The following is a 23,921-nucleotide window of genomic DNA, read 5'->3' as shown; positions in this document are numbered from 1 at the left end:
TTATGCCAAAAGTTTGTTTTACGCTATACTTTCCAGTATACTTTACATTATTCTAAACAGTACACTAAATTCTTAGTATGCTGTATACAAGCGATCCCAAGTTAAACAAGCCACTTTTCAGTTAAAACTAGGGTTCGGACTGTCTGCGCAGATCTGCGCAGATATGCGCAGAAAGTATAATTTGTCTGCGCTGACGTCTGCGCAGACATCGGCGCCAACAAAATTTACTGCTTTGCAAACGATTTTTTGAAATCAACAAAAAAATTTTTAAAGTTATAAAATGTTTTAAGTAATATTTTAACTTTATTATAAATTTAGTGATTAGTAACAATAGGAGTTTTCAAAGATTCTTACAGTAATAAAAAAATGTAATGCTGGCGCCTATTCGGTGATTTCTTGACATTCAATTTCATTGAGAATTGCACCTTCTTCAAGAATGTAATCAGTCTTGTCATTTGTGTCCATCAGCACGCTATTGGTATACAAGAATACCAGCTTTTCAACTCTCTCATTCGTAAGACGATTTCTTAGTCGCGAGTGAATAAATCGAAAGGTCGACCAAGCTCTTTCTGCTGTAGCCGATGAGCAGATCATTTCGTTAATAGGCTTAACAATTTCGTAAAGAGCAGGATATTTATCGCGACCGATAATGTTCCAATAATTTCGCGCGTTCATCTTGAATATTGTTTCCTTTCTTCTCTCAGGCAGCGCAGCCATTTCTCCTATAAAAGCAATCAACTCATCCTCAGTAGTGTCAGCAATTTCAGATTTGATCTTTTTGGCGAATTCAACTGTAGCAGTGATAAAATCGGTTTTATCTTCATTCAAATATAGACCTTCTGCGGCATTTTTGGGCGTTAACATGAAAGCAATTCCAATACCTGGTGTAAAGAGAAAATCGAGGCGAGATTGCACTTTTTGTTGTATGTCTTTATCGTCCATATATGAATTGTACATTTGACCAAAGTAATCATACACGAGAGACAATGGAGCTTCATCACTTTCTAGCTTTCCGATCACGTTGGAAGGAAATTCAATGCTTTTGACAAGCTTAGAGAGACTGTCCCAAAATGGGTTAGATTTTATCAATGCCATAACATCAGCAGATGTATTCTTTGGTTGAATTTCCTTCAGTAATGTACTTTCTTCGTCTACCAATTTAATAAGAACGTATTTTGATAGCTGGAGACTGCTTATTGATTTATAATAACTAAACCATCGTGTAGATACAGGCATGGACAATGAAAGAGAAATATTTGCTGCAATTCGTCTTTCATCAAACTTTGCTTTCACGATGTGATGATTTTTCACATATTTGATGGTTTTTTCTGCGTCTTTGACTGTTTTTGTGGCCTCAGTTGTAGAAACTATATCCTTCACAAGCAAGTTGACTCCAAGAGCTCCACATCCGCAAGCCGAGATGTGTGGATATTTCTCCTCAATGATCCTCCACGCTGATTTCATAACAGGAGCGTTGTCGCTTATGAAACTGGTAAATTTTTGTGAGCCAATCTTCTCAATGACTTGTAAGATTGCCGCGGCAATTGCAGATGAATTTTGAATGATTCCGAATGTATTTATCGAGGTGTAAAAAAAAGGCTTCTGATTGGGCCCTTTAATACAAAAATTCACTATGTGATCTTATGTTATAAAATTCACTATGTGATCTTATGTGCCTCTTATGTTCGTCCAGCCGTCAGACATTAGTGTTAAGTTTTTTTCAGAGTTCAAAATTTCATTTACAGAAGTAGAACATTTTGTGTATTGTTTGTCGAGCAGAGATCCTGATAAGGCTTTAGCATTCGGGATGACAGATGCGTACGATGGATTGAGCGACTTAACGAAATCCTTAAAGGCCTCCCATTCGACTAAACGAAATGATATACCCGTACGGTAAAAGAAATTAGCAAGCTTCGTATCGATATCATTTTTGAGCTCTTCATTAATTGGTGGATGTACACGCTGCGTCGGTGAATCAGTCGTAGACGGAACTTGCTGAGAATCATTGATTAGATGTGACGGTTTATAATTACGCTTTGAAAACAATCTTTTTTCCTCGACACTGGCGTTTGGACATGTTGATCTTTTATGCGCTGCAAGGCGTTCCTTTGACCATTGAACAGTTTTGTTGCATGCTAAACAAGTGTCAGAACGCTTCTCTCGATCAAGTTTTGTCAAATAATTCGAAATTTTGATGTTTTCCATTTTAAATATTTTGAATGACGAAAATACAAGATTTCTTGATTCTAAATCACTTTAAGTTGTAGTAAGAAACACTTACAAAAGTTTATATCGATTGATTATACGTAGCTCGAACCAAAAAGAAACAGATAAGTAATGAAAAAATCGTAAAAAGTAGATAATTATGCAAAAATAATTTCAGACATTTGATTCAGATAATTTAAATTTTTCTTTTCCATTAAAGTGTCTGCGCAGACGTCGGCGCCGACGTCTGCGCAGATATGCGCATATTTTTGTCTGCGCAGATCTGCGCAGACACATTTTCCGAACCCTAGTTAAAACGCTTTGCTTCAAACTTGTTTTGATATTATAAATTATGACATACGTCTAAATGTCATAGTATAAAATATCAAAATAAGTTTCAGCAACGAGCCACAATGATGTCTTTTATTTTTTGATTTTTTAGTGTTTATTTGATTTGTTTCAATTAAGAAAAAAAATTAATTTGGGGCTGAAATTTGTATATAAATTTTTTATAGACTGCTTTTAAATATATATTTTAATTGCTCAGTTTGACTAAGCTACTCATAAAACTTTTTTTTCAGATTATCTTAGCAGCTGCACTAAATTGTGTAACTACTGTGTTGTTTCAAGGAGTCATTGACTCAAACAACAATCTAACAAAACAGGACTATTGTAAGTTAAATAATTTTTGTAGTTATCCATTAAGTAAAATATGTAATATATAACTATGTAGTATATATGTTATATATAATATGTTTTTTTTTGTAATATGTAATTGTATGTGAATGTCATTACATAGATTTTAAGCAATTAAATATTTACAATAGTGCAATGATGTTTAATTTAACAGTGATAATAATTTTATGTGACATAAAAATATGTATTATTTAAATTTATTGCCTCTGTGGTCAATGAGGCGACTCATTCAGTTCATTAACCTTATCTAAAGATCTCACCTGCCAAATAAGATAAAAATTGATAAAAGTTAAAGTTACTAGGCAAAGGCAATAAGGCAACTTAAACTTGATACTTAAGATAAAATATAACTGATGTATTATTGATCAATATTGCTAGTTTTTTAATAAATTTCACTTTAAGAAGATAGTAGTTGAATTTGAAACTGTTACTGTAAAGTCCATTTCTAATTTGCTCTACTAAGTCCCTTCAAGTTTTTACGTAGTTAAAAATGGTTCATTTTTCACAATCTTTTTCAATCCTAATTTATGTTTCCATTTAAAACTCATTTACTTTACGCTAAAAGATTCATTTCTTCTACATAAATACTTAAATTACTTATGAGGAATTTGTATGGGGAATGTTGAGTTGATCTTCTAATGTGGATTTCCACTTTTTATTTAGTTTCTCTTACTTTCTGAGCTTTTTAAAAAATGCTTTTAAAGTTATTGCATGTACTTTAGGATAGATAATTGATCAGCTTAAATATTAAATTAGAGCTATGATATTTTATGCTAGTTTTTTCTGAAAAGCATTTTTATGGATTTTTACACTAATCCAACTTTGTTTTTCCATATAGACACAGTTGGCTTATTTTTTGAACTTTACTATGGCAATTACAAATATACAGGGTTAAATGGACTCAAATCAAATCCAAAGTTTCCAACATCTCCTGACTCTTATGGATTTGTTAATGGGATTGAGACATCATTAAATACAAGTTCTAACTATGGTGAAAGAATCCGCGGATGGTTTCAACCGAAAGAATCAAAAAGTTACAAGTTCTCCATTTCATGCAGTCTACAATGTGAGCTTTATTTAAGTACTGACAGTTCTCCTGGCAACAAGACATTGATATTAAGTAGTTCTGCATTAGGGTAATTGTTGGCATTTTTATCTGATGGTAGATTTTTTCTTTTTTGTAGAATATCCTTTTTTAGAAAGAAGAGATTAAAATAAGTTGGATGATAATGTGTTATAAAAACTTAAAATTTCTTTAAACCAATCTTTTTAAGAGAAATCACTTCAAATTGATTTTCCAATAATCATGAGATTGAATTTTTTAGTTCCTTTACACCAGTATTTTTATGTTTTTTTTTCTAACTATGAACAATTATATAAAAGTTGTGGCAATTTTGAAATATGAATAGAAATCTGCCACCTCTGAAATGATTTTTAGTTTTCCTGAACATTTACATTAACCTCAGCCCCCAAAAAAGTCAAGCTAAATGTGTGGTCCAACTACTTCTCTCATGTTATAAATGCTTGATCAGGATCTTTTTAGGAGCAGTTTTTTTGTATATAGGGTTTAAACTTTTTGGTCAGTATTTGTGATGAATTGATCAGTATTTTGCCAAAAATATTATAGAATGTATCACCATCTAAAAATAATCTCTCTTTTCTTTTCAAAAGTATTTGCAACAAACCTAAAGCTTTGTTGATCTAAATGGCTCTCATGCCTAAAAGTTTGATGACACAACTGTAAGGGACCGTACTGTCTGAAACCTAGCTGACTGATGACCTAAAAACAGTTTACCTTCAATTGCATCTTATTTGTTCAGGTACATTTCACATCTTATCTACTCATGTTTTCATTTCTGTTTCCTTAATTTCAATGAGGCTTGGTTTCTATTGTGTCATTTTCTACCAGAGGATTTGCATTCTGTTAAAAATTTATCAAACTTTCTTCGTTCAGTGCCCAGATAGAAATGGCAGTCTTAGTTACTTTATTCAAAATAAATAATACATTAATTAAGTTGAAGATCATTTTAAATAAGTTATAACTGTTTATATATTAATTTAAAATGTAAATCATTTTATTCAAAATACAAATCATTTTAGTTAAATAACTGACCACATGATTAATTTACTGACCGTTTAACTAAAAACTCATAACTAAGTTAATTAACTGATAGCTAATTGTAATACTGACCATTTACCTAAAATACTGATTTACTCTTTAATAATACTGACCCATTAAATGTCACCTATATAGTATAAGCTCTGCATCACATTTTTGGTGCAGAGCTTATACTATAAAAAACATTAAATGTTTTATATAGTATAAGCTCAGCACCACATTTTCATCTTCAATGTATAAATCATCTTATAACTTCTTATTTCTAGTTATGTTTTTTTACTGATAGGGTTTTGCAAACCTCTTCAAGTATCAGTTTGAGATCAACTCAGAAATATTACATAGAAGTTCTTACTGTTGTAAATGGTCTCTCTGTCCTTTCTGTTGGTGTGGTGGATCTTTTAAATATTTTATCATCATTATTATCTTCACAAAATTGGTTCAATTCAATTAGATTAGGTAATTTTAAAATCTAATTTCAGTTAATAAAGAATTTTTATTGGTAAATTAATGTTGATTTGTTAAAAGAACTAAATGTAACAAGTTATGTAATTGTTATGACATAAATAAAATTTCAGACCAAACACCTCAGAACAATACATGACAGCAATAAACTGTGTTAATAAGAAAAAAATAAAAATAAAAAGGTAAAAAACAAAAAGGTCATTGTAAAGAGAAATTCACAAGTAAAGTGCATTGACTTAAATTAGATATAGAAAAGCATTAATATGAAACTGATCATACAATAAAATTAGAAATTTAAAACATTTATAACTTAAACCCTTAAAAGGAACATTTAAAAGAAATAAAATATAGGTCAATTAACTAATATAATGTATTCACATATACTTGCATATATACATGCATACACAAATTAAAATCATGTAGATGTACATGAAGAAAAAAGTTATCAGATGGTTACTGTAGAATATACTATAAGGAATGTGGTATTATTTTTAGTTGAAAGACAAAGCTGTTTTAAAATATTTAATGATGAACTTTTAATTTACATATAATTAACCATTAATTTTAGTCAGGAAATTTTTTTTTTTTTTTTTTTGCATTAATGAACATGGTTTGAAGATAGAAACCAGTTTATTTATTTTTTTTAATTGACTTTTTTGAGTTTCCCTATCATTTAACATAAAATTTGTTAACATTTGATAATTAGTTTTATTGGCCCATTTTAGATTGAAATTTTGTTCTAGGACATCTAGAAATTGCTTAGCTACTTTCCCTGCTTCTTAATGGCCTTATAAAATTATATGTTTTAACTTAAAACATAAAACAGTTTAAAAATAAATTTTCATTTGTTTAATTCTTTGATTATTAGTTTTCAAAGTTATCTCTTTAATTGAATAATGATGGCTTTTGGCAACAAATTAAATCTGATAAATAAACATGTTTTAAATGAAATTTTTTTGAAATCCTAAATTAAGACTAGCGTTATTATGACTTTGAAATTATTCGACTGTCAACTAAATTGATTAATTTATTTTCCAAAGTCGACTAAAATTGACTAAAACATTTTTAAAACCGACTAAGTCGACTAAAAGTCGATTTCGTCGAAATATTTGAATAAAATTTTTTATTGTAATCATATACTTTAATGTTGCTTGACAATTTATCTTTTAGACACTATGAAAAAACTAGAACTTTAAGAGAGTAAACAAATAAACTAGATGTATGATACTGTTATAATAGCACATGCTGTTGCTGTATCAAGAGCGTTTTCTTTTTTCAATATTAAGCATCAACTGGTTACAATAATGAGAAAAAGGAAACATATTAATGAAGTGGTGCAACATACAGTGAGCCAAGAGTTAAGTTTATGTGATACAGTAGGGGGGGTCCAAAATTCTATATATTTTGTTTAACCAGTTATTCTTAATTAATTTTTGTAGAAAAGTTTTAAAAACAATTCAGTTTTTTCTATTTTTTTGTGGTTGGCCTTCTACTTCTATTTAAACATTTTTAAAGATACATAAAAAAAAAAAAAAAAAACATATAAAAGAAAAATCTTTGCAGCGGTTTTTTTGCGTATAAAGTTACGCAACTTTATTTTAAAATTTATGCAATTTAAATTTTGATTGGATAAATTTGAATTAAAATGAATAATAGTCTTAAAAAAAAATGTAATAAAACTTTTTTTGTTAAAACGTAAAACTTTTATATACTTAAAAAATAGCTTATTATTGTTAACTAAATTTAGATATCAATTAAAATGAAAAAAATTGTAACAAGACGTAATAACAAACTAGTTTTAAATCAAAATAAACAAACTCCTTTAGAAAGTCTCCCTGCAGTTGATAAATTTTATTATACAAAGTTGCCTTTACTCAGAGATGTTCTTGCACTTGTCATTAACGAAGTCAACAATAAAGTATCTTTTGAAAGTGCTTGTCGAAGAGTTGCAAAGTTAGTAGAAAGTCATTGGACAGAGCGTAATATCTACACAATATCATATCAGGCCATTTTAAAACGTCTGCAATGTGAAATCAATGAATATCGCTACTTAAAAGGTGTTGACAAAAACAAGCAAGGTGATAGTTTTTTAAGTAGATGTATTTCTATGAACAAATCCCTTAAAAAACATTTTGACGTTTTCTGCTTTAATCCAGAACGTCGTGAAAAGCTAGAGAAGTTTTTCGGTATTTCAATGAATGCTGAAGACTACTCGTATCTAGAAAACATGCGTGGTAACAGAAATTTTACTTGTCAAAATGTTGATAAAACTTTCCATCAAAAAGTTGTTAATGAAAAAAGAAAAATGGAGAAAAAGATTAGAAATGAAACAGCAGTTTATCAGACAATGTACGTTGATAATGATGATAGTGAGTTAAGTGAATTTGAAGATGAAGATGAATTTCTTGAAAAAGAATTAACAAAAAATGAATATCAGTTCTTTGAAAAAGACACTGAACCAATTAAAAAAAAGAGAGTGATGTTTGTTGATGTAAGTGAACCAAAACAGCCATACATGACGAGATCAAAATCAAAATTAATGTTTGAAGATAGTTCTCACAATACTTATGTTCCACCTAATGTGCGACAATCAAAAATCTACCATGCATGTGCAGAGTTAGATGGAGAAGGATTCTCGATGAGGGAAATGCAAGTTGCACTGAAAGTAATCGGCAATCGAATTTTTAAAACAAAATGGAAAATTCCAGATGAAACTGACCGTACATCAAAGTACGATAAAAATAATTGTGAAGCTATTGAGAACACATTTATTGATTCTAACACACTCCCAACACGCAGTGCCATTCGTAAAAAACTAAAACAGATGCACGCGTATTCTCTTGGCTTGATTGCAGACAGAGTTGTTCAAGCTAAAAATAGTGGCGATATAATAACTCACGCAACTGACTCTACCACTCGAAAACATGTTGGGACCTTTGCACCTTCTGGTTTACATATTAACCGAGAATATTATTTTCCTTTGCCTACATTAGCAATTATTGCTTCAGAAACTACAGCAAATATTGCAGATGGAATAAAAACAACATTCGAAATGTTACAGGAAGCCTCAAAATACACCTCAGAAGAACTATACCAGAAGGTAGACGTTCATATGACTGACAGTACTGTTCATAATATAGGAATATCTAAAGTCACAGCTGATATACTCAATAGAGAAATTCCTGCTGGTCAACTGTTTTGCACTTCACATACAGCTTTAGGTTTTGACAGAGCTATTGAAAAAGTTCTAAATCAAATTGAAAATGAAATGAATATGGATAACCTTTTCAAAGGCTTTCTGTTAGATATATCTATTAACAAAAGTACGGAAACGTTGTCCTTAACCTTTCTCTCATGGGTACTAAACTTGTTTGGTCCGAGTTTTATTCAAAAACCATGGAATTATTATAAAGAATTTAAAACTTTTATGCAGCGTAAAAACAAAGATATTTTTCTTTTTGAATTTAAAGATGTTCGATTTGAATGTCTTTCGAAATGTTCTTCTATAGTTTGCTTTCACTGGGATGACTTTAAGCTGTTTTTGGACCAATATGAATATATTACAAATAAACTTGCTTGTTTAGTCCGAGATTCTATGAATTTTGATTACATTATAGTTACTTTAGTCGTGGTAGCAGCTTTTGGAATGCAAGTCATTTCACCATTTTTCTGTAAAACTAAAGGTAAAGCCACGCATTCTAAACTGCAAATATTCTTTAGCAAGATGCATTCAAGCTTATCTAATGATGTCATAAATCAACAATTCTTTGAATTTAAAGAGCCATGTGTTCAAGGAGTATCAAAGAGACTATTTGAAAATCACATTAAAGAAGATTATGGCTTAGAAGTTGTTGATGTAGTTCGAAAATACTCATCAAAGAACTTTGATGATTGCATTATTCTAGCAAATATAGTTCGGAAAAGTTTAGCTATAGTTCTTCAACACCAAAGAGGAAAGCATTATGGGTTTGGAGAAAGAAACAATGAACGGTTACCTGATGAGTATTACGTTTTTAATCAAGTCGTTGGAGTTGATAAAGCAATTACAAATAATATTGAACTTGAGCGTCAGTGTGGAACTCATAGCAATCCACTTCGAAAAAAACCGTCACTTTCAACAGTTTCACGTGGTAATGTTCTTAAATATTCAAATAATTTAAGAAATGAAGATTCAAGTAATTTAGAGCTATTTCGGAAAATGGGTCCTATTGTTAGAAAAATTGAAAGTATAGAATATATTTGGAACCAGCGACAGATTCAGCTGAGACAAAACGGCTTAACTAAAAAAGAACAACAAGCTTTACATCAGGCGTCCAGGAGAAATTCTATTTTAACTTGTTTAAAACTACAAGGCGGCCCATTTACTTGTGGATCAGATGTAAGTGAATATATTGAAAAAGAGAAAGATCTGATAAAATGCCAAAAACGATTGAAGAATGAAGTAATTTATTTTAGAGACACAAAGTAGGTCATTGCCGCGGAAATCAACTCTATTTAAAATCATGATTTTTGATAAAAATACAAAAAAGCGCCGTCTTATCTCTATAGAAGAATATGCTACTAATTTGAAGGTTCTACTTGGAAAGTCATCACAGCAATCCACAATCACCTACGATGACTTCCACAAAGTTATTTTGCACTTTCAATAGAGATCGAAACAAATTATTATTAATATTAGACTATCTTAATGATGTGCAATGTCTAATTTTTTGTGTTATTTATAAATAGGCATAATGATTACATATTTTATTAATAAAATGAAAAAAAATTTACTATGTGTTTTACATCGCTTATATTTGAAAATAATAATGATTTCATTTAATTTAACAGTAAATTCTTTTGTGAAAAAAATCACTTTTTTAAAAAATTGAAGTAGAAGGCTAAATATTGATAATGAAGTAAAAAAATTGTGAAATTCGAAATCAGCATAAAAAATTAATTAAGAAAAAGTGGTTAAACTACAAAAAATCTAAAAAAAGTTAATTTTGGACCCCCCCTAGATACAGCAAATTAGGTTCAATGATCAGATATTTAATTCAATTAAAGTATTAATAATTGGGGTCGCGGAATTCAAATCTGTGTATACTTGGTCTCTAGGAGTGGTCATTACCGCACAGATGTTAATTTCAGGGTGGGTCATTGGATGTCTTGACAGTTTTATAATAAAAATGGGACATTTTGTATGTTTAAATATAGGTAAATGCCTTCTTGCTCCAGATCTGTAGGGGAACCAGGCAGGTGAGGAACAAGGACTCTTTTAGTGCTATGCTGGCTAGCTCAACATCCTCAGATACCATCTGTTTATTATCTATTTTTAATCACTTTAAGAACAAATTGCAACTATATTATATTTGATTTACCTCCTTCATTAACTTCCATCTTCTCCACTGTCTCCTGCTCTTCCAGCAACCAGTACCGATTGTCCATAAAAAACCTCTCCCTCTTCCTACCAGATTTGGTCCAGCAATGATTGAACCTCCTCAGCCTAACCTTGGCAACCTTTTGCCCAGGTCCTCCAATATCCTGGTTTTGGGGGGTTTTGCTCACCCCTAGCCCACTGTTGCATGGCTCAATCTTTATAAATAGTTTATATTTATAAGATAAACTACTTATAAAGACTTCCTTTACTGATTGGTCAACATCATAACAATTATAAAGATTGATAAAATTGAATTAAGTGAAAAAATAGAAATAAGAATGTAAGGATGATTAACCGACTAAATCTAGTTTTAGTCGATTAGCAGGAAACTCATAGTCGATTAAATCGACTATTCGATTTTTTAAAGTCGACTAATTTCGACTTTCGACTAGTCGACTTTTAGTCAATTTAGTCAAAGTTTATAACAACACTAATTAAGACAACATTTTTAACAATTTTTTGCAAAATAAGAATTTTTAAATAAAAATATAATTTGCACAGAGTTAAAAAAGAATGAAATTAAGTTTGACTTTTTAAGTAGAAATGAGTACCTATTAAAGTGATTTGATGGAATTTAACAAAAGCTATGGCTTAAAATATTAATAAAGAATTAAATGATTAAAAATGAAATGGTCGCTTGTTATATTAACCATCTCAGAATTTATTTATGTTACTTTAGTTCATTTGTGCTTCAAATCTGAAGAAAAGTAAAAGATCTATGTAGCAGATTAATTATAATTCCAAGGAGTAAAATTTTCCTGCTTTAAGAAAATGTTATACCAATAATCTGGCTTACTAAAAAAGTATTTTGCACAATTTTATAAATTTATTGTCTTGTTTTTTCTCCTACAAAGTAATGTTACATGATTAAAATTAAAATTGTTTGATAGACCCAGAACTGGGTTTTTCAAATAGGTATGTAATGATTTGGGAGTCTATCAAACAGCCATAAAACAGCCATATAAAGTTTTACATTTGTCTGGCCAGGCTAAAAGTAAAAGTAAAAACTTGTATTTTTAAACCATAAAATTTTTTAAAAATTTGTGAGTTCTTTCATAAATTAGCATAAAACAAATAAGCATAAAAGTTTTTCTTCTTCTTAAGAAGTTCTCAGAAAAAACTGCATTAGAAAAGACTTAAATTTATTGATTAACTTTATTAACTTAAATATTTTAAATTGATTTAAGGTATGCCTATTGTCAATCTCTGAAACATAGTGCTGCTGATTTTGCTTTTGCATTACTTTTATGCATTATTGCATTATTTTATTTTTATCATTCAAGAAGTCTTTATGTTAACATTAACAAATAATCTATATCATTTTTCTACCCATTTGTAAAGAGCAGTAGCAAAGTCACAAATGAAATTTTTTGGAGTGCTTTTTAGTATGGTTTCTAATTCTTAAATTGTTTAAGTAAATAGTTAAAACAAAAATAGTTAGTTATTTTGGATTAATAACTGATAAAAGGTAGATATAGTTTTTATTAATTAGTAGTTTTCTAATTGGCTAACGTTAATTTTTTATCTAGTATCCTAATAAATGAAAAAATATATATATTAATCTGATGTTTGATAATAGTTAAATACTAATTGTAGGAATTTGTGTTTCTGGGAATTGTAGCAATAATCAAAATGAATACTGCATCAACGAAGCTAAGATGTATTTTGTTTGTACTTGCTTAGAAGGCCAATATATAGATGGGAACTTTACATGCAAAGGTTGTTTTTTTTTCCAACATGTAATGATTTTTTATATTTTCATAGTTTTAGATCTTAATCTTGACTTAAAACAAATAGTTTTCCAATGTATATATGATGAGGTTATCATAATCACTGTGAAAAGTCTTTTTTTTACCATAACAGTCTGCTATAGATATATACTTTTCTATCTCATATATTTATACATATATATTCTATATATTTATCTCACTTAGTTCAAAAACAAGAAGCTCTTGGTTGTCTTAATGGGAATAGCTCTCTAGAATGTTTATGCCCAAGTGGATTTTCTTTGAATAATGTATCACATCTTTGTGAAGGTATTATTTTACTTAACTCACATTCTTAAATCAAAAATAAAATTAATTTAAAATGAAACATTTTAAGACTATTTAGCTGATTCATTAAAAAGTTTTGGCATCTTGCTTATTAAAATGTCTTTAGGAAGGGGCTTATGTTTTTCTGTCAAAGTTAATATTCCAATATTTTTCCTGTCTTTTATACATGGAGTAATATTTAAATCTAATTGTGAATTAAATATAAAGTTTAATATTGAAATGTAATTGTAAATGTAATAAAAAAGTTGTAAGTATTGAAAGTTTGATATTTCTTGTTTCAAAAGCAAATAAAACAGGTATTTATAAATTTTTAAATGAATGTTGTTCTTTTGATATTTTACAATAGTTTTTTAAGTTATTATTTATCTAAAGAAAATGCAGCCAGAAAATACTCTCAGAAAAGATAGGTTATTGCTTAAATGAAGAAACAGCTTTATGACAAAACACTATGGCCACCCAGAGCTCTATAAAAACTGTAGGAAAGTTTGAACTTTAAATACTTGTTCGTAATTTTTCAACTTCAGATTTATCAAAATTATAAAAATGGGATAACTGGTGAAAAGCAAACAATCCTTACTTGAATTAGTCAAACATTAGTATCGATTTTTAATATCTACTGGAACTCCTGCTTTTATCTTTATAACAGCTTATTCACTTTTTGTTATGGGTTTAGTAAAATTTTCATTTTGGGAAATTTTTGCTATGATTTCAGTTTTTTCAAAACAACTTTATATGTGATATGCTTTTTTTTTTTTTTTTTTTTTTTTGTATAAGCTCCCTAATATGTTTTATTGGATTAAGATCCAGGAAGTTTCCTGGCTTGTATAACAGATAAATATTCTATCAAAAATGAAGTTTTTCCTCCAAGGACATTTTTATACTTTACTTGGTTCACAATTCATTCAACAATTTACTGCCTTTCCATCCCTTTTTCCACAAATAGTAGACCAAAAAACAGAAGTTGGATGTTTAATTGTCTGAACAATTTAGCTTGATAATATATTTGATAAAAAGATAATATTTTTCTCTAACTATTCTTTTCACATAGTGAGCTTTGTTTGAAATGACATTAAATCATGCATAAAAAGTGAAAAAAAGTTTCATTTCAATAGTTATCTGAAAAGTGAGTAAATATCTGTATATAATCTGTCTGTAATAAATATCTGTGAAAGTTGTGTTTAAGTTGTGAATCTTGGTTATTTCTAATTGATTGTACTGTAACTTTTTGCCCATTCTAACCTTCTCTGTAAATTGTGACTTTTTGCTGGATAATGTTGAACAGCTTGCTTTGAGATTGTGATTCCAGACTGCTCAATTTTTTTAGTAATAGAATCATTGAATTTTTGTTGGTTTTCAAGTATTATTATACTTAGTTTTCCTTGACCGTGTGCTGGTCAAAGAATTTAAAAAAGAAATTTTTTACGGTTTTACCTAAAATTTTCTTTGGTGTTAAGCTCTCTAAATAAGCTGATTTTTTCTTACATATGTGGACAAACACTCAAAAAACATCACATCTTTTAACAATAGCTCTTTGAAAATAACTAGTATTATCAACTTTTTCAACTATTATATCAACTAGTATTATCAACTTTTTTTATGCTGGTAAATCTTTTTTCTTGCTCATACCCACAAATAAAGAATGCTTAATTAAAGTTGATTGTTTGCTAAAATGCACAGTTGATAAATTGTTTCTTAAAATCTACAAAAAACTGGTTTTAGTAAAAATTTGACAAAACATTTATCTTACCTGTTTTAAGTACCTATATAAATGATAAGTTCAGAAAATTTTTAAAAGTACACACACACTTGCACAACTTCCACTAATAGTAGAAAAGTAATGTGACATTAGTTACCAGTAAAGAAGGGTCACCAAAAACATAACAATAATTAAAAGATAATTAAGGCTTCCTAATAAAGTAACAAAACAATTTTAAAAGTAAAACTAAGAAAAAGAACTTTCTTTTTTAATATTGTTAATTTTCTAAGGTGGCCATAATAAATTGTCAACAGCTGTGAATTTAGAGTCACATTTTGGATCATCAGTTAAAAAACTGATGACTTGTAAGTATATAATAATTTTCTTTCTTTTAATAGAGAAAGCAATTTGGAAAGTATTGAGTTACATGCCAAAACACTGTCATTTTTTATATAGATGTGAATGAATGCTTAGACCATTGCAAAATACCAAATGCTACCTGCATTAATCTTTTGGGGTCCTATCAATGCTTGTGCTCCATTGGATTGTTTTTCAACACTACTTCTCAGCTCTGTGAAGGTTAATATTTTTGTTACGCCTTTTTAAAATCTTCTCAAGAGCATCTGTTTATGATTAGTTGTTTAGGATATATACTAAGAAACAGTCTCTCATAGTTTTTTGTTTAAAGCTTCTTTGCAATTTTTCAATAAATCTAGGGCACACAAAATATGATAATCCAAAAGTATCTTTTATTGGTAATTAGGTAATACGTAATACATAATTCATTTCTTTAAGCCTAAGATAAGGTTCATATGGATAAAACTTAGATGAGATTTAGATAAAACTTAAAGTTGGGCTTAAAGTTTTTGGGAAAATATAAAACACTTGTTTCTACATCACTTTTCTCTTTAACATTCAGAAGTTTTTATCAAAACAACATGATTAAGGGATGGAAACAGATAACTGTTCACAAAATAGAATAAGATCACTGTTATTACTTTTTCATTTTACTGCATATGCCTTCTCTTTTGTTCTTTACAACATTCATATTGATCTTTTTGAATTGTCTTTTAATCCTTTTCCTTAACTGCTTTGCATTTGTTGCTGCCCAGCATTGTTTGTAAACCATATGACCCAAAATGAACCAATACTAAATGTTTTTAGTTCATTTTAAAAGAATTAAACAAAACTGTCTTTGTTTGCCTTTTCACATGCTTTTGGAACCTGCAGCACTTCAGATAATGATTGCTGCGGTCGTTGCACTAAAGATGGCAATCCTGATATTGTTGCTATCAGTTTACAATAGAATAATGTAAAAATATGCTACAATTTATAATGTTTAAACTAATACAAAAGTCAGCTATTCTTAACATTACAAAAACAAATTTGTCGACAACAAATTCGTTTTCTTTTTTTCATTATTTTTAATTTGAGATTGTTATCACAATTTAAATAAGAAAATTTATCAAAAAAAGAAGTAAGCAAAATACTTCCAAACCTAACCGGTTGCGGTTTCCACCGGTTTCTGAGCCCTACTTGCATATACCTTTTGTAGTTTTATCAATGCTTGTGCTTCATAGGATTTTATTTCAACTCTAGCTTGAACTCTAAATTATGTTATGTTTTACACTTATGCATTTAAAAAAACTTTATCAGTTATCAAACTGAGCACATATAAGTTATGGCTTTTTGTTGATGGTAAAAACACTTTTAAATTAGATGTAAGTGGCTCTAACAAAATTTTTCCTTATGTTTCTCTACTGCTAATCTTTCAACAATAATTATTGGTTTGACTAACCACCTCATTATATGATTCATCTCTTCAAATGACCTTAGACTAATTTCCTATTGACGTGTGACGTCATTCCACTTACATCTTTTAATCTTCTCTGCCACACTTAAAAGTAATTTTCTAGGGGGTAAAATAAAATTAGATTTCAAAGGGAGTACAAATTTTCAAGATTCTCATAAAATTAACTCAAAAGTTACTAAGTTTAAAACTAAACGACCTTATAATTTTGACACACTTTTTAACAAGTAATTAATAGGGCTGCTTTAATTTACCATTAAATTCTTCAAAAAGGATAAAAAGAATCGGTAAAAGTGTTATATATCATTAGGAAACGTTCCTATTATTTAAATCTGAAATCAAAACAGTTTTTTAACTACTTATAATTGATCTTATCTTTTTGAAAGCTGCTGTACTCAACCTTCCTGAATGTTTTGTTTATATATATTGAATTATTTATATATACTGAAATGAGTGCTTGAAGGTGAATGAATGAGTGTTTAAGCTGTTGCCAAGAACAAAGAGTTACTTGCATATACTTTTTGCGGTCATATCAATGCTTGTGCTTCATAGGATTTTATTTCAACTCTAGTGTGAACTCAAAATTGTATTATGGTTAACACTTATGTTATGCATTTTAAAAAACTTTATCAGTTATCAAACTGAGCACATATAAGTTATGGTTTTTTGTTAATGGTGAAAACCCTTTTGAATTAGATGTAAATGGCTCTAACTAGAAGCAGTTTTAAGTTACATATTCGTAATACATATTAGTTTTTTAATTTTTAAAATTACTGCCATTTTTTTATGCAGATGTAAATGAATGCTTTGACCATTGCAAAACACCAAGTGCTACCTGCATTAATCTCTTGGGGTCTTATCAATGCTTGTGCTCTATTGGATTGTTTTTCAACAGGACATCTCAGCTCTGTGAAGGTACAATTCTTGTTATGTGTTTTAGTGTTTTCTAAGTAACTATCAGCTTTTTAAAGTAACTTGTAAAGAGTTGATTTGTATGAAAATCTGTTTTTGTGTAATGTTAATTTGCAGAAGTAACATTAGTGTAGAAGAATGCTTGGATAATGCACAATGACTTCGAATTTTTCATAAATTGATTATCAAAATAAGACTGCTAATTGAAATTCATTCTGCTTTAACAATATTTGGTGGAATATTGAAGAACCCAATCTTAGAATCATCATTGATCTTTTGTATTTCTGAAAACTAACAGCCTTTTATGTAAATTTGTTAACTTGATTTTCTTGGTCAAAATTTAATGAAAAGTAAAGTAGTAAAAAAGAGATAGATTTTTTATTTTTAGAAAATATTCATCAAATAATAAACTAAAAGTGCAATTAAAACATTAATTGCACTTTTAGTTTACTAAAAAATTGTTGAAAGTGTATTCAACAATTAAAAAATTGTTGAATAAATTTTCAGCAATTTTTTTTCACAAGCATTAGAACTTCACGTAATTACTGTGTCAAGTATTCTTACATATTTTGTGAAGTATATTTAAATATTGTGTCAAGTATTTTCAAGAGATTTTTTCAATAACATTTAGTAATAATTTAAAAAGCTTTCATTAGAAGGTGAGAAAAGGTGTAAATAGCTGTGGATATTCACGTTAAACAGCTTTTAAATGAGCTTTACTCCCTAAAAAAAACTAACAGCTTTGATGAGGGGAGAGTTATTCTTGTTTATTTCTCCTATTTGAAAAAAGATAAACTTTCAAGTCTAACTTTAAAAACAGTTGTTTTTTTTTTTTTTTTCGTTTTTTTTTCCATTTAGAAATCATAAAAACTCCGCTTCAAATCAAAGGTGAATTCAGAAGTTTGTATTTGTATTTCAGCGCATAAATGAACTTTTTATTGTTTTTACTATTTACAATTTTTGATGTTATCAGTATTGCTGTTTTGGAAATGCTAGTAATGATTAGTATTATTGATGCTATCATTGTAATTCTTGTTATTGCCATTATCATGAAATTTTATTAATATATTTATTCTTTTAAGGCTCTTATTGTTTTTTTATTTAGAGCTGGATTTTTTTTCAAAAATCAAGCATCAAATCAGTGCAGCAAAAACAATCTTTAAAGGTGAAACCTTTGCAGTTGACCTGCTAATCAGCTTTGAAAATGCAACTATTTCTCCTGATAGTTTGGAAATAGCAAATAAAACTGTTGGACAGGTTGATTTTGACTTTGGTGATATTGAACCACCCTTGACAAAAACAATTTATTGGAAAAGTTTTCCTTCAGCCATCAATTACACATTTTCTCATGTGTATGTGTTCTAATTACTTTATAATATTTTCTCATATGTAAAAAAAACATAGAAGACCCAATGTTGGTGCTCTTTGCATTTTATTTTCCAATGTATTATTGTTTTTTAATCTATACATTACTTTGTTAATATTTTACAATTATTTATTATTTAATTACAATTAAACTTAATGTTTGTTTAGATGATTGAAATGCTAATATTGTTCATTATTTTTGATTTTAAGTTATTCTGAATGTGGAAAGTATGAGATAAACATCAAAATCAAGTTTTCCACCATAGAGCAGGTCCTTCCAAATTTAGATCTTATTTCCAGTTCCAAAAATATTTCAGTATTTTGTGATTTATCACCTATTGGGATTGCAATAGATCCTCTTTCAACTTTGCTTCCGGGCATACCTCTAGGCAAGGAAGTTACAATAGAGGTAGTGCAAGAATCTGGTTCATATATTACCTACACAGTTTGTTGGGATGATGGAGTAAATGAAACTGTTTCTCAAGCAAGCAATTTGGTACCTGTGGCTTTTATATCTAAACATTCTTATAAAAGTTCAGGAAAGTATACAATACGTATCGAATCAAAAAACGAAGTGCAGGTTTTAGTTAAAACAGTTGTTGTTTTTGTGCAAAGTTGCTCGTTCCCAGAAGTAAGCTTCGATTATGGCGCTGTAACCCAACCTATAAGTTTATTTCGAAGCTCTGATTATGAGTTTTTTGCCAACTTTAGTGAAGATAATGTTTGCAAAAAAGAAAATGCTTCTGCTGTGTGGATTTTAGGAAATGGATTATCAGAAACTAGAAAGAATGCAGTTATTTCAAACCGGCAAATGATTTATTCTTTGAAAAAGTATCAGTTAGAAGTTGGTGTTTACACTCTTTCATTGTTGTTTACTTATGGGCTTTTTACTGCTCTTTATAATGGCTTTTTCACAGTTGTTAAATTGCCGTTGCTTGTGGAAATTGAAAACGGAGCTTTTCGCTCAATTGCATACACACAGCAATTAGGTGGTGAAAACATACATTACAATTTTAATGTCAGTGCAAAAAGTAGCTATGATCCTGATGATCCTAACTCAAGCTATCAAGGAATTAGATTTAGGTGGAGGTGCCAGCTTGTGAGTAGTCTAGGTTTTGCTCTAAAGCTGTTAGAGGCTTACAAAACTGTTAATGCAACATATAAATCAAATGCATGTTTAACAGAACTATGGCAAGACTTTTTAGAAGGTCCAGAGCTTGTTCTGAACACAGAAATGTTTTTAGAAGGACTGAACTATAAGTTTGAAGTGACTGGAACAAAAGGTACTGGAATCGATTTTCGGTCAGCATCTTTTGTCCAAGAAATAGCTTTCAGTGGTGGTGAGCTACCAAATATCACTTTAAAGTAATGAAGAAAAATATTTACTTTTTTTTTTTTTTTTTTTTTTTCTTTCTGTTTTTATGTAATAGAAGCACTTTCTTTAGAAAGGTAATATCTTTGTTTAGATGAGGAAAGCTTTTTAAAAAGTTCTTTGTTAGAAATAAAAATTTATTGTTTTTTAGTTTTAAATAATTTTTTCAGCTGTTTTTCGAACTGTGGTCAGAAGTTAAACCTCAAGGAACGTACTGTTTTTTCCTTTTCCTGCATAGGCTGTCATCAAGTAGGGTCAGTGAAAGACTTATTATGTTTTTTGTTCACATGTTGTACATCAATGCACCTTATAAACAAATTCTCGAAAATTTTATTCTTTTAAGGTTAATTTAATATCAAATATTGTTACAATATATGCAATATTAAAATAGTTGTATCAAAGTTAAAAATTTTTATGTTAATACTTACATTATGTTTATTGAACAGCAGATAAATTAATTTGTATTAAATGTATAAATTAAATGTAGGGGAGAGCGGGGTTGGTTGTCACGCGGGGTTGGTTGTCACAAAGTTTATTACAGAAAATGTAGATAAGATTTAGAACTTTAAAATCATTAAATCAAAATGTTGCTAAAAAAAAACATTTTCACTGTAATTTTCAGCTTTTTTTAGCGTGTAATAACTTGTTGAAAACAAGTTATTTGTTTTTATAGGTTTTTGATATGAAAAAGTTAAATTTTGCTCACTTAGAAATTTTAGCAAATGAAAGTTACTTAATGTACATTTTTAAAGTTTTTTATTCATTTGAGTAACTTAATCCACAAAAAGTTCTAATGAAATTCACATGCTTTTAGGTAAATTTACAGGTGTCTTGCAACTTACATAGAAGGGGTTGCTTGTCACAAAATATATGGGGATGGTTGTCACAATTGCCTTGACTCCCTGTGCTGCAAACTAAACGCCGCTTTTAAGTATTCCTTGTTTATTTGTCCGTATTATTGAGGAATATTTTAATGTTAAAGATATTATTTAAAAATCTTAAGTCAATGTGTTATATTTGTTTAAGTAAATATCTATAATCTAAATAATTTTTATTTCAATGTGTACAACTTTAAATTGTGATCCAATGTTTAATATAATTATAGAAAAAGGAATACAGAAGTTCAACTGTTTGTTGTTTTGTTTGTACAATTGTCTGTTGTTTTGTTTGTACATTGTTTAGATTTAGTGTGTATGTGTGTGTATATATATATATATATATATATATATATATATATATATATATATATATATATATATATATATATATATATATATATATATATATATATATATATATATGTATATGTATATATATATATAATGTTTTGTGCATACATTATTTGCAAATATTCTTCTTTGCTTAGTATAAACATGGAACGAAGTTTTAAAAGAAAAACTAATAGAGGTTATACCTCTGGAGATATCATTATATATACTATTAAAGATGTAAAGCTTAACAACATTTCTATTAGATCAGCAGCAAAAAACCATGGCATTAATTGCAGAATATTAACACGTTATTGTAAAAAAATTATTATTACTAACCCATCACATGGTTCTATAACAGATCTAATTGACAAAAATCAAAACTCCACCTGCATGAACATTATACATACAAAAGTCAACAGATATTGCCAGACAAAGTAGAAAAAGGACTTTTCACATACTTGTTGCAAGCAGCAGAAATTTATTTTAATTTAACTCTTACTGAAGTAAAAAAGCTTGCTTTCCAGCTTGGAGTTAAAAATGATATAAAAGTTCCTAATTCTTGGGTTGTAAATAAACAAGCTGGTAAGGATTGGTTTACAGGATTTATAAAACGCCACCCAAATATTTCCATTAGGCAACCTGAAGCTACTAGTTTAAGTCAAGCAACAAATTTCAATAAGCAGAATGTTGCATTATTTTTTAGCAATTTGCAGCACTGTATGCAAAACTACTTGTTCTCACCAAATGACATTTGGAACATGGACGAAACTGCTGTAACTACTGTACAAAGACCTAAAATTGTTGTTGCCAAAAAAGAATTAAAACAAGTAGGAGCCATCACGTCAGCTGAAAGAGGAACTCTTGTAACATTAGCATGCACAATAAATGCTATTGAAAATAGCGTTCCATCTTTTTTTATTTTTCCTTGTAAAAACTTTAAAAATCATTTCCTAATAGGAGCACCAACAGGAAGTGCAGGAGATGCCAATGCAAGTGGTTGGATGAAAGAAGAAAACTTAGTAAAATATCTACAACATTTTTTAGGTAATACAAAATGCACTAAAGAAAAACTTTGTTTATTGTTGCTTGACAATCATGAAACCCATCTTAGTATTGAAGGTTTAGATGTGGCAAAAAGAAATGGAATATTAATGCTTACCTTTATACTGCACTGCACACATAAGTTGCAGCCCTTGGACAGGGCAGTTTATGGTCCCCTCAAAAACTATATAAATACTGCTATGACTTCATGGTTGGTAATGAATCCTGGAAAAACCGTTACAATATATGATATTCCAAAAATAGTAAACATTGCATTTCCAAAGACTGTATCTTCCCACAATATTTTAAGTGGTTTTGCTGCAACAGGTATTTACCCATTAAATCCTGATATTTTTACTGAAATTGATTATTGTCCTAATTATGTAACTGATCGCTCTGACCCACCTTGTTCACAGCTTGATTTAAATTAAAAAAACTGTAAACCTTATTCAATGCAACCAGAACCAGCAAATAAAAGGTTTAAAGAATCTATTCAGATACCAGATAATCTGGTAGACAGCAATAGAAGATCCAATTGTATCAAATAAAACCTCTAATCAGGGCCCAATCACTGCATTAGTTTTAAAAAATTCAATCATACTACCTGAGAGTATTAGGCCTCTGTCTAAAGTAGGTCCAAGGTTAGGATCAAAAAAAGGTAGGAAAAAGCGTTCATCTATGATTCTTACTAACTCACAGGTCAAAGAAAGGCTTGTTTATTACAAAAAGAAGAAAACTTGTTAAAAAAATGTTAATAAGAATCGTAAATCATTTATGATTGAAAGTAAAAAAGAGTTGATAAAGTCAAATTTTGCCAAAAAAAACTTCTACAGTCTTAAATTCATCTAATGATAAAGAGTATCTATGCATTTATCTGTTTATAGTTATATTGAAAAAAAAAAAAACATTTTTCGGTATAGAGCGTTTTCTTTTTTTCAGTATATAGCCTTTTTTTCCCCAGATTATTCAGATTTCTTCTTGGTATTATATAAACAAAATTTATTGGTACCAGTTTTAAATATAATCAAAACATACCAAAAAATGTGACAACCAGCCCCATAGTATGTGACAACCAACCCCATGGGTGGGGTTGGTTGTCACACAGAAGAGGTCTTTGATAAATGATTTTACTGCAAAAAATATTTCACTCAATGTCATAAAAATATTCTAATAGTTACCGGAAATAGTTGAACTACTTTTGTGCAAAGTTTGGCATTGATTTGATGAAAAATAAAAGCTGAGCAGTCTAAAATTTAAAAAGTGTGACAACCAACCCCGCTCTCCCCTATAGATTTTTTTTAATCAAACGAAAATGGAGTTTCATTTGTAATGAAAGGAAAGAAAATGTTTTTTTTGTAGTAAATTTACATCACCTAAAAATGTTGATTATGATTTTTATTAAGATGGTGGTTGAAGTTTTGGCCATCACTTTATTAAATTTGTTTTAGAAATTAAATTTTAGTCAATTATACATGTTTTTTGGTCAATAAAGGCAAAGTGATCAAAACATTTTCTTTCTTTAGTTCAGCTGAAGATCATTTACCTTCATAATTTTATTG

The 23,921-nt window shown here is 29.1% G+C and overlaps 2 protein-coding genes across 14 annotated transcripts in view; one reads left to right on the top strand and one right to left on the bottom strand.

Moving 5' to 3' along the window:
• LOC145201954 (polycystin-1-like protein 2) overlaps positions 1-23,921 on the top strand; it is a 56,774-nt gene that overhangs the window by 6,075 nt on the left and 26,778 nt on the right. For 5 of the 13 annotated variants that reach the window (XR_016451012.1, XR_016451013.1, XM_090082666.1 and 2 more), the window contains exons 2-12: positions 2,787-2,877; positions 3,740-4,037; positions 5,307-5,476; positions 12,498-12,620; positions 12,836-12,937; positions 15,108-15,230; positions 17,254-17,376; positions 18,232-18,261; positions 18,479-18,725; positions 18,949-20,103; positions 20,281-20,364. Coding sequence is in view for 11 of the 13 variants with exons in the window: in XM_090082666.1 (XP_089938792.1) it covers positions 2,787-2,877; positions 3,740-4,037; positions 5,307-5,476; positions 12,498-12,620; positions 12,836-12,937; positions 15,108-15,230; positions 17,254-17,376; positions 18,232-18,261; positions 18,479-18,725; positions 18,949-20,103; positions 20,281-20,364 (2,546 nt within the window). In the remaining 2 variants the exon portion in view is untranslated. Of the gene's footprint in view, positions 1-2,757; positions 2,878-3,739; positions 4,038-5,306; positions 5,477-12,497; positions 12,621-12,835; positions 12,938-15,107; positions 15,231-17,253; positions 17,377-18,231; positions 18,262-18,478; positions 18,726-18,948; positions 20,104-20,280; positions 20,365-23,921 lie in introns of those variants that run through there. The other 8 variants (XM_090082673.1, XM_090082672.1, XM_090082676.1 and 5 more) reach the window with 5 other exon arrangements.
• LOC145182673 (uncharacterized) lies at positions 280-2,508 on the bottom strand. Its single transcript, XM_090082735.1, has one exon. It carries the CDS (start codon positions 1,462-1,464, stop codon positions 382-384), a length of 1,083 nt encoding a protein of 360 aa, XP_089938861.1. The 5' UTR covers positions 1,465-2,508; the 3' UTR covers positions 280-381.

This window comes from Hydra viridissima, unplaced genomic scaffold, assembly GCF_058129835.1.
Source record: "Hydra viridissima isolate aposymbiotic clone 2 unplaced genomic scaffold, HvirCarnegie_v1 scaffold_3, whole genome shotgun sequence".
NCBI classification, from domain to species: Eukaryota; Metazoa; Cnidaria; class Hydrozoa; order Anthoathecata; family Hydridae; genus Hydra; species Hydra viridissima.
This window is presented reverse-complemented; position numbering and strand designations above follow the sequence as displayed.